Source organism: Acinonyx jubatus, chromosome A1, assembly GCF_027475565.1.
Source record: "Acinonyx jubatus isolate Ajub_Pintada_27869175 chromosome A1, VMU_Ajub_asm_v1.0, whole genome shotgun sequence".
Classification (NCBI taxonomy): Eukaryota; Metazoa; Chordata; class Mammalia; order Carnivora; family Felidae; genus Acinonyx; species Acinonyx jubatus.
Window position 1 is genome coordinate 5,752,346 of NC_069380.1, and position 16,839 is coordinate 5,769,184.

At 40.0% G+C, this 16,839-nt stretch overlaps 1 protein-coding gene across 9 annotated transcripts in view; it reads right to left on the reverse strand.

Annotated features, from left to right (window-relative positions):
- Window positions 1-532: 532 nt before the first annotated feature.
- LOC106985516 (phospholipid-transporting ATPase IB-like) overlaps window positions 533-16,839 on the reverse strand; it is a 213,921-nt gene continuing 197,614 nt past the window's right edge. For 2 of the 9 annotated variants that reach the window (XM_027064576.2, XM_053209405.1), the window contains 2 exons: window positions 6,503-6,591; window positions 533-984 (listed from right to left, as the gene is read on the reverse strand). In XM_027064576.2, the coding sequence (XP_026920377.1) occupies window positions 884-984; window positions 6,503-6,591 (190 nt within the window). In that variant the 3' untranslated portion in view covers window positions 533-883. The remainder of the gene's footprint in view (window positions 985-6,502; window positions 6,592-16,839) is intronic. The other 7 variants (XM_027064577.2, XM_027064573.2, XM_027064572.2 and 4 more) reach the window with 5 other exon arrangements.

Genomic DNA, 16,839 nt, shown 5'->3' on the forward strand with positions numbered 1-16,839 from the left:
ACCCAGAATCATTAACAGGCGTGGGATTTCCAGCCTCCTCAAGGGTTTCAGTTTCCCATACCTGGCTCAAAAGCCTCATAAAGTGACCAAAATAAACCATTTGTTTCAGTGGTGACCTGTGTGGGAAGACGACAGAAGAACAGAGGGGTGTCCCGATGCTGTGCACTGTATGAAACCCTGGAAAGCTGGTAGACGCCTGAGGCACAGTCCCAAGAATGATTGTGGTTGAATTTCCTACTAAGTCCTAATGTAATGGACATTACATTCAGTGTACAGAAAATGGGATATGTTGATTCCTGCCCACTGATTTTGAAGCCTGAGATTAGGGTATTTTCTACCTATTTGAATTCATTGAAATCAAGAGTACCGTGCAGATATTGTACAAGTAAAATATGATTCAAAGTGACAGGACATCCTACTTAGAAAAATATTTTATATTCTGCCTTTATACGCTCTACCTTAGTCTGTGAGTTTTCAAAGTACAGAGTTTGTGGGTGACTCGTTTGCAGTTAAGTAAGGGAGGCTTATTCATCATGACATTCTTTACCTTTTCTCCCAAAACAACTTATACCAGAGCTTAAGTTTTGGTGAAACAGAATGCTTTTAATTTTATACTTCAGACTGAACTGATTATCTCACAACCACAAAAAAGTAAACAAGTTAGGTGAAACATTGAACGCAAATTTTAAAAAAAGCAAATAGGCTTCCCCCATTATTTATATCCAAGGATTGTGACTCCGTCGATACATAAATAACAAATTGGCCAGAGCCACAAGAAATGAGCATTTGGGGGCGTTGGCACGTTCTACGGTCTCGGGGAAGGACATGAGAACACAGGATGTGGTCCAAACCTCACTCGTAGCTGGACTCAGAAGAGATCGGACTATAAGCTCTCACTGGTTTTGATTTTAGTAGCGTCATAAGAACGGATGAGTTCTTCCTGAGTAATCACACCTTGTTCTAGCTGAGAAAATGCGTACCCACCTGAAAGAGTAAAGCACAGAGGAATCTGTTAGGAGAACTAACAGGGAACATTCTGTTGACAGAAAGCAAGACTCCTACCAGACTGGGCCTCATCGGCCACATCAGCCAGGCCCGTGACGGAGGCGGGAAAAGTGGTGAGGTGATGAGGGATGGTAATGGAGCGGCTTGCAAATTTGGCTGTATTAACATACCCACTCCTGGGGCCACAACTGAAAGAAGGAAAGTGATTTATGTCCACGTGGCACTGGATTAACTGAAATTGCTCCCGCGTGGAAGGAAAGACAGATGGTCCCAGCCTTCCCTGCACAGTGTAAGCGCCTGGGAGCTGGTGAAATCCCAGGATCCGGCACCGACACCGGACCAGTGCTTCTCAAGTGTGCACCAGAATTCCCGTGGTGACCACTGGCCCCACGTCCAGAGCGTCTGGTTTCACGAGTCTGCCGAGGGGCTCAAGAACTGATCCTTCTGACAACTGCCCAGCCTAAGTGTCTGCCTCGGGCCTAAGTGCCAGGCATGGAGCATCACCGTTTGGGCCGATTTAACCACAAGCTGTGGGTGGACACTGTTACCAGTAGCTTCCAACCCCTGGGGGTTTCCTTCCTCCTCTTTCCTTCCCGCTCGAACTCCATCACAACCTCAAGGTGGAGTTTGCCCTCTTTTTTTTCTGTTTTCCCCTGTTTTTATTCTTGACTTGAGACTTCCAGAGAGCAGGAGGATCTGAAAAGAATGCTTCAGATTTGGCCTGAAAGTATATTTCTGCTTGCTTCTGACAAGACTCGTATACAGAGAGGACCTTTTGTGAGCTGAAGTGGCCGCATTACCCCATTCAAAGCTCCGGGTGGTGTTTGAGAATTTTCTTTTGTACGCTAGTGATGTGTTGTGATTTTTTTGACTCCTTCTAAACATTTAAACCTAATTTTCCTAAAAAAGGTCCCCCAAACTATATAAAGATCTGGCCTCAGAGAAGCAGGATCTGCTGCTACACCAGAGTCAAATGGTGTCTTTTTGGAACCTGGGCCTGGTTTTCCTTTCAGCAGTGTTCCCAGGGAGGAGTGAGGGCTGAAGAGGGACAGCAGGGACCATGACCCTCCACCTGCCCAGCCCGCACCCCTCAGCTTGACAGAGATGCGCCATCAGGTCAGCAGCTCAGTCTGACGAACCTTTACCTTCTGTTGGCATCCAAATGGGGAGCTCAGAGGAAGCCTCCAGCTCTTGGCGTCTCCCACTTTTGTCCGTCCTGACAGACGGAAAGTAACAACGGGGCCCTGGGGAAAGCCCTGGATGGACCCCACTCCTGAGCTTCCCCTGGCTGGCTTCCCAGTGCACCTGCTTCCTAGATGCTCAGCCACAGCCAGAGTCCAAGCATAGAGGAAGGGATGTAGAGGTGAAGGATGAGGGAATTTTCAAGTCATTTTTTTCTTCACCTGGTAAAACGTTTAGCAGATTTCAGAGTCGACTGTGTCATTTCTCATTATTTTGGCATAATTGTCTTGTTTAATGCACTTCATTAGAAATTGAGGAGTCTGATCAAATCTTAAAGCCAGAATTTTCTGGCTCAAGAAAGAGTTGTTAATTGCAATTAACAAAGAACTTCCCCTTCTATTTCTTATTTGAGGAACTCAGAGCACTTTACAAATTCAAGCTAATATTAATAAATAATATTTTGGTGTACAGCAGAAAAATATACAGGACCCCCAAACCCACAAACTGCCTGAGGGACTTCAAGCAATAAAAGATAATGTTGCAGAAAAAACACCTTAGAAGCTCTTATAATCCTGTAAGATTTCTAACCTTTCAATAACATTCTCTGTTTTAATATTTTTAAAAAGTGGGTCATGAAAATACAGTGTTTTTAAAAGTAACTGAAATATATTTTTCTGTTTCTCATATACATTCAGTCAGTGATATTTTCAGGACATTCATATTGGTTTTGTAGTGGTTTTAGGACAGTGTGATTACTGTGTAAAACACTTACCCATCTATTTGAGTCCAGATACACGTGTCCGTTAACACTCCATACTACCTATCATGACCCCAGTAGCATGAAATGCCAAAAAGGTAGAGACAGTGCAGCTCAGGGACGGTAACTAATATGCCTAGAGTCCCACAGCAAGTCACGAGGCAGAACTGGGATGTAGCTGCCCATCTGTCTGGTTTCTGTGTCTCTTCTCTGGAGCTCAACAATGTGGCACTTTGGAGTGAGACAGACTGAGGCTCCAATCTGGCTTCTACCCATTTCTAGAGATAGAATCTAAGGCAAGGGACAAATTTGCCGAACCATTTCCTTCTCTGCAAAGTGAGGATTCATCCACTTAACCTGCCATTCAACAAGGATTTAATAACTGTCTCCACATGGTGGCTCCAAATATTCAGTGCAGTGAAGCCCGAGTATTTAACAGTGGCCCAAATCACAGTTTTATGTGCTCCATAAATATGGGTTCCATTTTGGCCATATTTATAGTTGACGTCAGACAGATGGAAGAAGGAATGGCTATTTGTTAATTCTGCTTGGAGACTCTTCATTAGTCAATTAGTCCATTCATTCAATGAGATTTGTATAGTGTGTCTACTATGTACATGCATTCTTGGAATGAGTTAGTAAAGCAGAAATCCTTCTTGTTATGGAGCTTACCTTCTAGCAATAGAGATACATAAATAAGTACATAATAAGCACATAACATAAAGTTAATCATATGGTACCCAAGAATGTACTAAAGAGCTGTGGACATCAGCAAAAGTACTTGGACAAAAACTTGAAGGAAGTGAGAGAATGAGTGACACAGATAACATGAGGGATTTGCTTTCTAGGCATAAGTGTTGGCCAGTTCAAAGGCCCTGAGGCGAGAGCATTCCTGATACATTGTGAGAAGAGCACAGAGGATGGAGTGGAATGAAGGAGGAAGAAGATTAGATGACACTAGGAAAGTAACGGGGTCCAGACCGAGTAGGTCTTTTTTGACGTTGAATCTGATAGCCATTGCGGGATTTCAAGCAGAAAACTGATGTGCTTGTGCTGACGTAATTTTACATGCGTCACTTCGGCTACCGTGTAAGAGTCACGGGTAGAAGCAGGAGATGGGTTAAGAGGTTGTTGAGGTAGTGCCGGTGGGTGATGGTGGTCCAGACCCGGGTGCCAACGGGGGTGTGCGTGGCAAGCGGTCGGTCTCTGAGCGCAGTGTGACGGCAGAGCCATCCGCTACGTTAGAGGAATTAAGAACGACTGAAAGGATCGTGGCCCGAGCAGTTGGAAGCACGCGGTTGTCTTCAAGCGAAGGCGGCAGATGGGGCCGGCTGGGAGGGAGAGGAGGCCAGGGGCGGTTTTGGACATCACTGGTGGCCTTGACTGGAGGCGTGTCAGTGGCGTGGTAGGAGTGAAGGCTTACTGGAGCGGGTTCAAGGGAGACTGGGAGGAGGGGATTTGGAGACCCCGGGGACAAACGATTTGATCCGGAGCCATTGCTGCAAAGGAGTGCGACGGAATGAGGCGCACTCTAATGGGTGACGTGGGGCCCAGAGGAGGTTCTGCTTTGTGAGACCACCTTTTGGAGGCTGGTGAGAACGATCTAACAGAGGAGCGTGGGAAAGTGGTGACGGAGAAGGTAAATGAAGGAGCAGCTGGAGCGAGGCGCTTGGGCGTGCAGGAGCAGACGGAGTCAGAGGCAGGCGCACAGGAGGGAGAGCCAGTCTGTGCAAACAAGCGGGAAGGCAGAGCACCTGGCAGGTGAGGCGGTGGCGGGAACCCCCGCAGGTTCATTTCTGGTGCGTTTTTCTCAGGGATGGAGAAGTCAAGGCCATCAGTTGGGAAAGGGGACGGGAGGGATGTCACCCACATTTTTAAGACATCTGCCATCCGTTGTTTTCTTGTCCTCGTTCATTTTTTTCTTTTTCTTTTTTTTACCTTTGGTTCCCTTTCAGCTGCTGTTTCCTAAGTGTCTCTAGGGTGAGGGGAAGGCAAAGTGGTGGGCACAGGACAGGAAGAGGAAGTAAGGCGTGTGTGTGCAAAAGAGAAATAGCAGTCAATCCAGAGACACACAAATCTGTGATATAAAAAACAGACAATAAGGGGCACATGGGTGGCTCGGTCTGATAAGCGTCCAGCTCTTGTTTTCGGCTCAGGTCATGATCTCTCGGTTCGTGGGATCGAGTCCCACATCAGGCTCTGTGCTGATAGTGCAGAGTCTGCTTGGGATTCTCTCTCTCCCTCTCTCTCTGCCCCTACGCTGCTGATGTTCTGTTTCTCTATGTCTCTCTCTCTCTCTCTCTCTCTCTCTCTCTCTCTCTCAAAATAAACAAGCTTAAAAAAATAGACAATAGAATTTTAAAATCCTACAACTTTCAACAAATACGTTGGTCGGAAAGGAGGGACAGTTAGTCTCCACAAACACCACATGTTCCTTTATTGGTATCGCCTTTTTGTTTGACTTGTTCTCAGGATCGTACTCAGCACTCACATTACCAGACATGAGTCACATGGGACCTACACATTTCATCTAGGCACTTCTTGGACACATTTCTTTTTGAAGGAAGGGAAAATGAAATAACTTTTAAAGGTTTTCATGCCCAATGTGGGCTATGTTAACATCACACCCCCAATAAGGGTATGTAAGTTTTCTAAGGGTATAAATTATTTGGAGCCAAGTACTACTTTTCCATTTAAAATGGTAGGCTGGAGGGGCGCCTGGGTGGCGCAGTCGGTTAAGCGTCCGACTTCAGCCAGGTCACGATCTCGCGGTCCATGAGTTCGAGCCCCGCGTCGGGCTCTGGGCTGATGGCTCAGAGCCTGGAGCCTGTTTCCGATTCTGTGTCTCCCTCTCTCTCTGCCCCTCCCCCGTTCATGCTCTGTCTCTCTCTGTCCCAAAAATAAATAAACGTTGAAAAAAAAAATTCTTAAAATGGTAGGCTGGAAATCTGTCAGAAGATCTTGAAAACGTGAGGATGTTAGATTTAAGGATGTTATCATTGAGTGGGAGACCGGGAATTACTCTTTCAGACCACACTTGTTTTAGGCCAAGAACATTAATTTCATGAATCCAATGGAGCCCTCCTTCTGTATGAGAACTACCTTACCTTTTAAAAAATATGTAATACTACAGGTAGTTTCCTTTTTTAAAAAAATTGTAGTAAAATATATGTAACGTAACACTTACCGTCTTCATGAGGTTTAAGTGTACAATCCAGGGGCAGTAAGTACATTCACAGTGCTGTGGAACCATCACCAGCATCTGTCTACGGACCTCTTTCCACCTTCCCAAACTGAAACTGCATACCCATTAAACACTGAGTCCCCATTCTCCCATCCCCGGGCCCCTGTTAACCCCCAGTCTCCTTTCTGTCTCTATGGGTTTGAGGACTCTAAGCACCTCATAGCAGTGGGGCCATACGGTACTTGTCTTTTTGGGTCTGGCTCCTTTTACTTGGCATAATCTCATCGAGAAGCACCTAATGTTGAATTACTCCTCCTCCTCGTGCGTAGGTGGAGTCTCAGCTTTGCGGCCTGCTTTACGGCACCGATACTCACGTGGGGCGCTTCGATCAACAGATTCATCCTGGAAGACCACCTTGTGCAGCTGGCTGGACAGAGGCAGTCGGAGGTGTTCTGTCTTCACGCTGTGAGTAAACCAATCATAACCTGGCTTTAGTTCATCGGAGAGTGAAACAGGACAAAACAAAACAAGTGACGAGGTAAAAGAAAAGAGCCTTCCTCACGTTTCAGAGGGTGTTCATATAGTTCAACTGAAGCTGAAAATTGATACTATCCAGACACTCAACTAGGTGCTTCTTCTAAAATAGGGTTGTGCTTGTGAACGTTTCTTTCTTACATGGCTCTCCTAACTGTCCTTCACCGGTAGTTGAACTGAACGACCAATGTCTGGTCAGTCTTCTGGCCTCCCAGAGCACCTGAGAGATTTTATAATGTGTATTTTAAAAATCTTTGTCTCAACTTCCTGTTCTAATGGCAAAGCCATAACTTACGCTGGGTCAAGACTCTGAACCATGTCTGTCGGGAAGGGTCAACTCTAGCAAAAGAGCTACCTTCTCCAGTTCCCAAGGCTTATTGTGACACTACACCGGAAGCCCAAGTTCAGTACTTTCTAAATTCCACAGAGTGGGTAAGCATAGCGGCATAATTAGAGAAGTCCATGGTTTTTTCTTTTTTTTTTTTTTTTTCCTCTAGAAGCTGAAAGATGGGGTTAAAAAAATACCCAGGCGGCCTAACCTAATCTGCTTTCTCACTCCTAAGATGTCACTAGGCCATACTGGGGCCTTCTGCTGTTTTGGGATTTACCATGTATCCTGACATTTGCAGGGACTTGAGGGGCTCACACCCTGGGTGATAAACTGTAGCTGCTTTCGAAAGCCATAAGGACACTCTGATACCGTGTCCTCCTGCGGGAAGAGGGTCTTCCCTAGAGCCAGCTTCCCCTTTGTGGCTCAGAGGAAGGTTTCGAGGGATGCCTGAAGAAGCAGCTCCTGGAGCGGTGCGGCTCAAAGGTTATTGCACGACAGGGGTGGCCTTTGGAATAGTTGGCTACTGGCTTCCCCCTCTGAATTCCCCTCTAGAAAGAAGGCTACGCACTGATAATGTCCTGAACCAGATTTTTTTTTAACTTAAAAAAAAAAATAGGATTTTACTTTTGCTCATATATTTAGGAGCTGAAGAGCATTTGGCTCTGGGCTTTCCAGAATCCATTTACTCATTTGCATTCCCTCCTCTCCGTCTCTCTCCTCTCTCTCCTCCCCTCCCTTTTCCTTTCCCTCTCTGTCTATGCTAAATTTGACACAAATAAAACATTGACATGGTTAAAAATTGGAAGAGAAAATATGAAAAGTAGAGAATAAACATTGTTTTCCTTTCCCCATCTTCCTGGTTCCTCACTGGTAATCTGTTCTTTACTGGTAATCGCTCGAAGTGCTTTCTTAGCTAATTTTGCAGAGGTGCTTTCTAAGAAAAAGTGCTCATATATTATTATCCCTGCCCTTTGCACTAAAGGTTGAATATTGTACACGGCGTCTGACATTTGACTTTTTCGGCTAATACATCCTGGAATCGTTTGCATCTCAGTACCCAGGGAGCTCCCTAACTCCTTTTCACAGCTAGAGAGTATGTTAGCATGACAATGTGCCACAGGTATGGTTGTTCCTAAGTGTTTGCTGTTCCAAATACTGTGGTGGTCCCTACCACTGGGACCTATGTGAGTATTCTGAGGATGGGAGGGAATGGTATGTTCCCAGAAATGGAATTACCAAGTCAAAGGCCATATGCAATTATATTTCTGATAGATATTGCCAAAGTAACTGCCATAATTCTTTACTTTCCCATACTTTCACTAACCAAGGGTGGCCAACGATGATGGATGAAAAATATCCTTCCTGTGTACTTAGGATTTTCATTTCTTATTATGAGTAAAGTTGAGAATATTTTAATGAGATTAAGAATCTTTAGTGTTTCCTTTTATTTCCTTTTCTGTGAACTGTACTTTGCTTATTTTTCTATTGCTTGGGGGTAGTTGACCTTACTGATTTCTAGAAACAATTTATCTATTGGGGAGGTTAGCCCTATGTTATGTGAGCTTTCTTTTTGCACATTTATATCGTGTTTATCGTTTTGGTTTGGTTTCTTACTGAGATTGATTTTGCATGTGATAAAATACACAGATCTTAAAAGTACAGTGTAATGAATTTTAACAAAGGTATTTGCCTAGGTATCAATCTCCCAGATCTATTTTTTATATCAGTACTATACTGTTTTGATTGCTATAGCAATATATATATTAGCTTTAGAAGAGAATGTAATATAGTGTAATAGCTTTGTAATACAGTTTGAAATCAAAAAGTGTGATGCCTCCAGCTTTGTTCTTTCCCAAGATTGCTTTGGTTATGTGGGGTTTCATGCAAAGTTTAGGATTTTTTTCTATTTATTTTTTTCTATTTATTTTTTATTTTTTTCTATTACAACATCATTAGAATTTTGATAGGGAGTGCATTCAGTCTATAGATGACATTGGGTAGTATGCACATTTTAATGTTAACTCTTCTGATCCATGAATGCAGGATATCTTTCCATTTATTTGTGCCCTCTTTAATTTCTTTCATCAGTGTGTTACAGCTTTTGTTATTTAGGTCTTTCACTTCCTTGGTTAAATTTTTCCTATGTATTTTATTGTTTTTGATGCAGTTGTAAATGGGATTGTCTTCTTTATTTTCAGATAGTTTACTGTTAGTGCATAGAAATGCAGCTGATTTTTGCATGTTGGTTTTATATCCTGCAACTTTCCTGAATTTGTTTATTCTAACAGTATTTTGGTGGATTCTTAAGGATTTTCTGTCTGCAAGCTCATATCATCAGCAAATAGAGATAATTTTACCTCTTCCTTTCCAATTTGCATGCTTTTTTTTTTTTCTTGCCTAATTGCTCTGTCTAGGACTTTCAGTGCAGTATTGAATAGGAGTGGTGAGAGTAGGCACCTTTGCCTTTTTTTGTGATTTTAGAGGAAAAGTTTTCAACCTTTTACGACGGAGTGTGATGTTAAGTGTGGGTTTGTCATATATGGCTTTTATTCTGTTGAGGTGTGTTTCTTCTATACCCAGTCTGTTGAGAGCTTTTATCGTGAGAAAATGTTGAATTTTGTCAAGTACTTTCTCTGCATCTATTGAAACAACCATGATTTTTGTCTTTTATTCTATTACTGTGGTATGTCACACTTATTGATTTGTGGATGTTGAACCATTTTTGCATTCCCAGAATAAATCCCACTTGGTCATGATACGTGGTCATTTTAACGTACTATTGAATTTAGGTTAGCTAGTATGTATTGAAAATTTTTGCATTTGTATTCAACAGGGATATTGGCCTGTAGTTCTCTTGTAGTATCCTTACCTGGCTTTGGTATCAGGGTAATGCTGGCCTGGTAAAAGGAGTTTGGAAGTGCTCCTTCCGCTTCTATTTTTTTGGAAGAGTTTGAAAGGGATTGGTAATTGTTCTGTAGATTTCACCAATGAAGCCATCTAGTCCTGGACTTTTATTTGTGGGAGGTGTGTCATTACTGATTGAATTGCCTTGTTTGGGTCTATTCACATTTTCTCCATTTTTTAAAAGTGAGATATAATTGACTTATAACGTTTCATTTCAAGTGTACAACATAATGATATGTATAATCACCACAAGTCTAGTTAGCATCCATCACCATGCATAGGTACAATTGTTTTTTCTAGTGATGAGGACTTTTAAGCTCTCTCTTAGTATTTTTAAATATACAAGATAGTAATATTAACTGTAGTCACCATGCTTTACATTACATCCCCATGACTTACTTATTTTATAACTGGAAGTTTTCACCAATTGCACTCTTCATCAATTTCACCTTACCCCATCACCACCTCTGGCAACCACCAATCTGTTCTCTATATCTGTGAGTTTGGTGTTTTGTTTTGTTTAGATTCTACATATAAGTAGAATTTTTGTCTTTCTCTATCTGACTTATTTCATTTAACATAATGCCCTCGGGGTCCATCCGTGTTGTCACTAACAGCAGAATTTCCTTGTTTATTATAATGGAATAGTTTTCCATTATATATATATACACACACATACTACATTTTCTTTATTCATCCACTGATGGGCATTTAGGTTGTTTCACTATATTGGCTATTGTAAATAATGCCATAGTGAACATGGAGGGGGGTGTGCAGACATTTCTTTAGCATAGTGATTTTGTTTCCAGAAGTGGAATTTCTGAATCATATGGTATATCTAATTTTAATTTTAACTGTTTTCCATAGTGGCTATACTAATTTTCATTCCCAACAACACTGCATAAGGGTTTCCTTTTTTCCACATTCTGCCAACACTTGTTATTTCTTGCCTTTTTGATAATAGCTGTTCTAATAGCTGTGAGGTGATATATCATTGTAGTTTTGATTTGCATTTCCCTGATGATTACTGATGTTGAGTACCTTTCCATGTCACCTGTATGTCTTTGGGAAAATGTTCATATCTTCTGATAGTTTTTAATTGGATCGATCGGGGTTTTGCTATTGAGTTGTAAGAGTTCTTTATATATTTTGGATATTACTCCTTTATCAGATATGATTTGCAAATATTTTCTCCCATTCTGTAGATTGCCTTTTCATTTTGTTGATGGTTTCCTTTGCTGTACGGAAGCTTTCTCGTTTGATATAGTCCTACTTGTTTATTTTTGTTATTGTTGCCTTTGTTTTTGGGGTCAAATAAAAAAAATCACTAACACCAATCAAGGAGCATACGTTCTGTGTTTTATTCTAAGAGTTTCAGGGTTTTAGGTCTTACATTCAATCTTTAATCCATTTTGAGTTAGTTTTTGTGTATGGTGCAGATAGTGGTCCAGTTTCATTCTTTTGCATGTTATTGTCGTTTTTCCAACACGTTTATTGAAGATAAACTTTGTATATTTTTGGTGCCTATGTTGTAAACTAACTGACCACATACGTACGGGGTATTTCTAGATACAAATTTCTAGATTCAACTTTTTGGATTGTTTGTTCTAATTCTGTAAAAAATGCCATTGGAATTTTGCTAAGGATTGCTTGAATCTGTAGTTTGCTTTAAGTAGTGTGCACATTTTAACAATATTTTTCTAATCCATAACCACAGAATATTTTTCCATTTGCTGGTGTCATCTTCAGTTTCTTTCATCGGTGTCTTAGAGTTTTCAGTTTGTGGTTTCTGTGTCTCCCTCTCTCTCTGCCACTCCCCTGCTCGTGCTCTGTCTCTCTTTCTGTCTCTCAAAAGTAAATAAACACTGAAAAAATTAAAAAAAAAAAAAAAAGAAACACAACTGGTTTTTGTATATTGATTTTTGTATCCTGTGATACAGATTACTGCATTTGCTTATTCCAGCAGGTTTTTTGATGGAGTATTTAAGGTTTTCTGTATATAATATCATGTCATCTGCATATAGTGACAATTTTACTTCTTCCTTTCCAATTTGAATGAACTCCCTCCCCCACTTTTGTTTTGCTTAATTGCTTTGGTTAGGACGTACAATATTATATTGAATAAAAGTGGCAAGAGTGGACTTCCTTATCCTGTTCCTGATCTTGGAGGAAATGGTTTCAGTTTTTCACTGTTGATTATGATGTTAGCTGTGAGCTTGTTATATGTTGAGACCTTGTCATATGTTGTCATAGCTGTGGCCTTTATTATATTAAGGTACATCCCTCCATACCCAGTTTGTTGAGAGTTTTTATCATGAAAGGATGTTGAATTTCATCAAGTGCTTTTTCTATATCTATTAAGGTAATCATGATTTTTATCCTTCATTTTGTTAATGTGGTGTATCTCACTGATTAATTTGTGGATGTTGAACCATTATTGCACCCTTGAAATAAATCCCACTTGATCATGGCATATGATCCTTTTAAGTTATTGTTGAATTTGGTTTGCTAATATTTTGTTGAGGATTTTGTATGTATGTTCATCAGGGATCTTGGCCTATAATTTTTGTTTCTTGTACTGTCCTTCTGTGGTTTGGTATCAGGGTAAGTGCTGATCTTGTAAAATGAGTTTAGAAGTGTTCTCTTTTCTTCTATTTTTTGGATGAGTTTGATAAGGATTAGTATTAATTCTTCTTTAAATGTTGGGTAGAATTTACCAGTGAAACCTGGTCGTGGACTTTTGTTTATTGGGAGGTCTTTGATTACTGATTCAATTTTCTTACTGGTAATTGGTTTGCTCATATTTTCTATTTCTTCATGATTCATCTTGGTAGACTGTGTTTGTTTCTAAGAATTTATCCATTTCTTTCAGGTTGTCCAATTGTTGGTGTATAATTGTTCATAGTAGTGTTTTATGGTCCTCTGTATATCTGTGGGATCAATTGTAATGTCTGTCTTTTCTTTTTTTTTTTAATTTATTTTTTTTTTCAATATGACCTTAACTTTAAAAAGCCTCAGGGTACAAATACAATAAAGTCATTCATTAAAATATTTAAAACTGATGGCAACATAATAACAGTTGTATTCCATACTGTTTTTTCGTCTTGGCAGGACAACTAATAAGACAGGGTTTGGGTTTTTTTTTTTCTTTCTCAAATTTTTATTTAAATTCCAGTTAGTTAACATACAGTGTAATGTTAGTTTCAGGTGTAGGATTTCTGATTTATTTGAGTTTTCTCTCTTTTTCTTATCATGAATCTAACCAAAAGTTTTTCTATTTTTTGAAAAACACAGTAGTTAATTGATCTTTTCTATTGTGTTTTTGCTCTATTTCATTTATATCTGCTCTGCTCTTTGTTATTTCCTTCCTTCTGCTAACTTTAGGCTTACTTCTTCTTTTTCTAGTTCCTTAAAGGGTATCATTAGATTGTTTATTTGAGATGTCTTTTGTATCTTAATGTTGGCATTTATTGCAATGAACTTCCCTCTATAGAGCTGCCTTTGCTGCATCGTATAAGTTTTGGTATGTTGTCTTCCCATTTGCATTTGTTTCCAGACATATTTTGATTTCTTTTTTGACCCTTGGTTGTTCAATAGTATATTGTTTAATCTCTACAAACTGTGAGTTTTCCAGTTTTCTTCTTGTAATTGGTTTCCAGTTTCATAGCATTGTGGCTGGAAAAGGTGCTTGATATGATTTTAGTCTTCTTAAATATCTTAAGACTTGTTTGGGGGCTGAACATATGATCTGTCTTGGACATTGTTCCATGTGCCTTTGAGAAGAATGTATATACTTTTGCTCTGAGATGGAATGTTCTATGTGTATCTGTCACGTCCATCATCTAACAAGACATTTAAGGTCAATGTTTCCTTGTTGATTTTCCGTCTAGGAGATCTATCCATTAATGAAAGTGGGGTATTAGAGTCCCCTGCTATTATTGTATTGCTGTCTATTTCTTCTTTTGGGTTTGTTAATATTTGCTTTATATATTTAGTATTCTTATGCTGGGTGCATAAATATTTACACATATTATATCCTTTTGTTGGATTAACCCTTTTTTCATTGTGTAATGCCTTTCTTTGTCTCTTGTTTTTATTTTAAAGTCTATTTTGTCTGATATAAGTATAGCTACCCTAGATTTCTTTTGGTTTCCATTTGCATAGAATATCATTTTCTATCCCTTTGCCTTCAGTCTCTGTGTGTCTTTACATCTGAAGTGAGTCACCTGTAGACAACATATAGATGAGTCTTGTTTTTTTTAATCCATTAAGCCACTCTATTTCTTTTAATTGGATAATTTAGTCCATTTACATTTAAAGTAATTACTCATAAGTATAGGCATACCTCAGTGGTACTGCAGGTTTGGTTCTAGACTACCATAGTAAAGCTAATATTGCAATAAACCAAGTCAGATGGATTTTTTTGTTTTCCCTGTGCATATAAGAGTCATGGTTATACTATACTGTAGTCTAAGTGTGTCATTGCATTATGCCTTAAAAAATGTACATACCTTAATTAAAAAATAACTTACTGCTGATGACTGCTTACCATCACCTGAACTTTCATCAAGTCATAATCACTGTTGACAGATCACCATAAAAATAATAGTAATGAAAATGTTTGCAGTACTGTGCAAATTACCAAAATGTGACATAGAGACATGAAGTAAGCAAATGCTGTCAGAAAAGTGATGCCGATAGACTTGTGGAAACAGGATTGCCACAAAACTTCAATTTGTAAAGAGAAAAGGTGGGGAAGAAAAGCAGTATCTGTGAAGTGCAATAAAGCAAAGCACAATAAAACAAGATATGCCTGTTTGTAGTTACTGCTTATTTTTGGCTCTTTGTTGTTTTTTGGCTGTTTTGGTTGTGTACTTCTTACCATTTTGTTTGTTGTTTGGAAGGACCGTTGTCCTTCATTTCTTGCTCTCTTTTTTGTGATTTGATGGTTTTTCTGTAGTGGTATGCTTAGATGCTTTTTTCTTTATTATTTTCTTTGTGTATTTACAGTAGTTCTTTGCTCTGTGGTTACCATGAGGCTTACCTAAAATGATTTGTATTTGTAACAGTCTGTTTTAACTTGGTAGCAGTTGAAGTTCAAACGCATTCTAAAAGTCTGAATTTTTACTCTCCCCCCCCCTTTGTTTTGTATGTCAATTTTTTCTTGTGTATTTATTAACAAATGATTGTAATTATAGTTGCTTTTTACTACTTTTGTGTTTTAACCTTCATATTGATTTATCTATCACCTTTTCAACATTAGATTATTTTGAATTTTACTATATATTTACATTTACCAATGAGATTTATACTTTTCATGGTTTTCTGTCGATTAGTGCCCTATTGTTTCAGCCTTAAAGAAGTCCCCCTAACATGTCTTGTAAGGCCAGGCCCGTGGTGATAAACTCCTTTCTCTTTTGTTTGCTTTGAAAACTCTTTGTCTCTCCTTCAGTTCCAGCTTTGTCAGATGCAGTATTCTCGGTTGGTAGCTGTTTTCCCTTCAGCACTTTGAATATAGCATGGTACCCTCTCTCGGACAATAAGTGTTGTGTCGAAAAATCGGTTGATAGCATTACCTTGTGTGTGACAAGCTTCTTTCCTTTTGTTGCTTTCAAGATTCTTTGTCTTTGATTTTTGACGGTTTCATTATAATGTATCTTGGTGAAATCTTCGGGTCATACCTGATGGGGATCTTTCCGCATCATGCACCTGGATGTGTAGACATACACTTTAAAGTCTCTTGGGTAAATACCTAGAAATGGGACTGTTGGGACATGGGATAAGCTTTTCTTTAAATTCATGAGAAATGCCCAGCTTTCCAGACTGTCTTTTTCAACATGTGTACTTGCTCTTTGTCCTTGCCAACGCTTGGGACCATCACTCCTGAGTACTCACCAGGTGCCAAATATGTGGGTCTTGATCAATCACCCCATTCATTTATTTTATATTTGCCCACTTACAATTTTGATTCTCCCTAAATAAAATCAAAAATGTGTTTGGGCCTCTTTATTCAGGTTACATCACCAGTTGCTTTTGACCCTTTCCATCTTGGTTAACAAAGTACTCCAAATATAGCAGCCATTCAGTATAGTTAAAGACTTATTCTTTGCCTTATACTTCCTGTATAAATATTTCAGATGCAGAGAAAGCCCACTTAAAACTCCAGGACACACCAGGCTTCATGGAAGTGCCTTGAATAGAAGAAAAGGAGCATGGCACTTTTACTCAGAAGAACACCCAGGTTATGTCAGACAATTGGAACAGATCTCTCCCTGGAGATAGTTTAGATACAGAGATAAAAAATATTAGTACACTTTGATTCCTAGCATTTGGTCTGTTCTTCTCTCAAGGCCGTCGGGTCAGGACCAGTGGGAAGAAGCAGCAACTGTGGAAGCGAACACTGTAATTTGGTGTCTTCTTCCCAGGCGGTGGGAGGAGGGGAACATTTCTAGAAGCAGCCCTGGTCTTTTTCTCTGGCGGTGCCCTCCCCTGACCTCCTGTATCCCCAGCTTCGTCTAGTGGGAAGGACTCAGAGAGAGGAGCTGCTTCCCCTGCACGTCTAAACCTTTCTGCAAGAATCTGCAGGGGAAAGTGGCAGAGATTAGCAGATTCCTTGGCCCAACACAGGTATCTGGGTGTCTGTCCACCAACCACTAGAAGTTAAAATAAAGTCAGCATGCATAAGCTTGATGCACCATCTGTTAGAATAATAGCAAGGGAGGTTGTGAAAAGGACACACCTTGCTTTGAAAATATGTGTGGTGAAATGGAAATGTGATTTTCCAAAACGAGGCATTAAAAAAAAAAAAAAAAACCTTTTGGTGACCAGACATGAGAAGAGAAAGCCATAAGGAGGTATCTCAAATTGGTTGTGTGTGTGTGTGTGTGTGTGTGTGTGTGTGTGTGTGTGTGTGATGGGACTGTGTGTGATGGGACTGTGTGT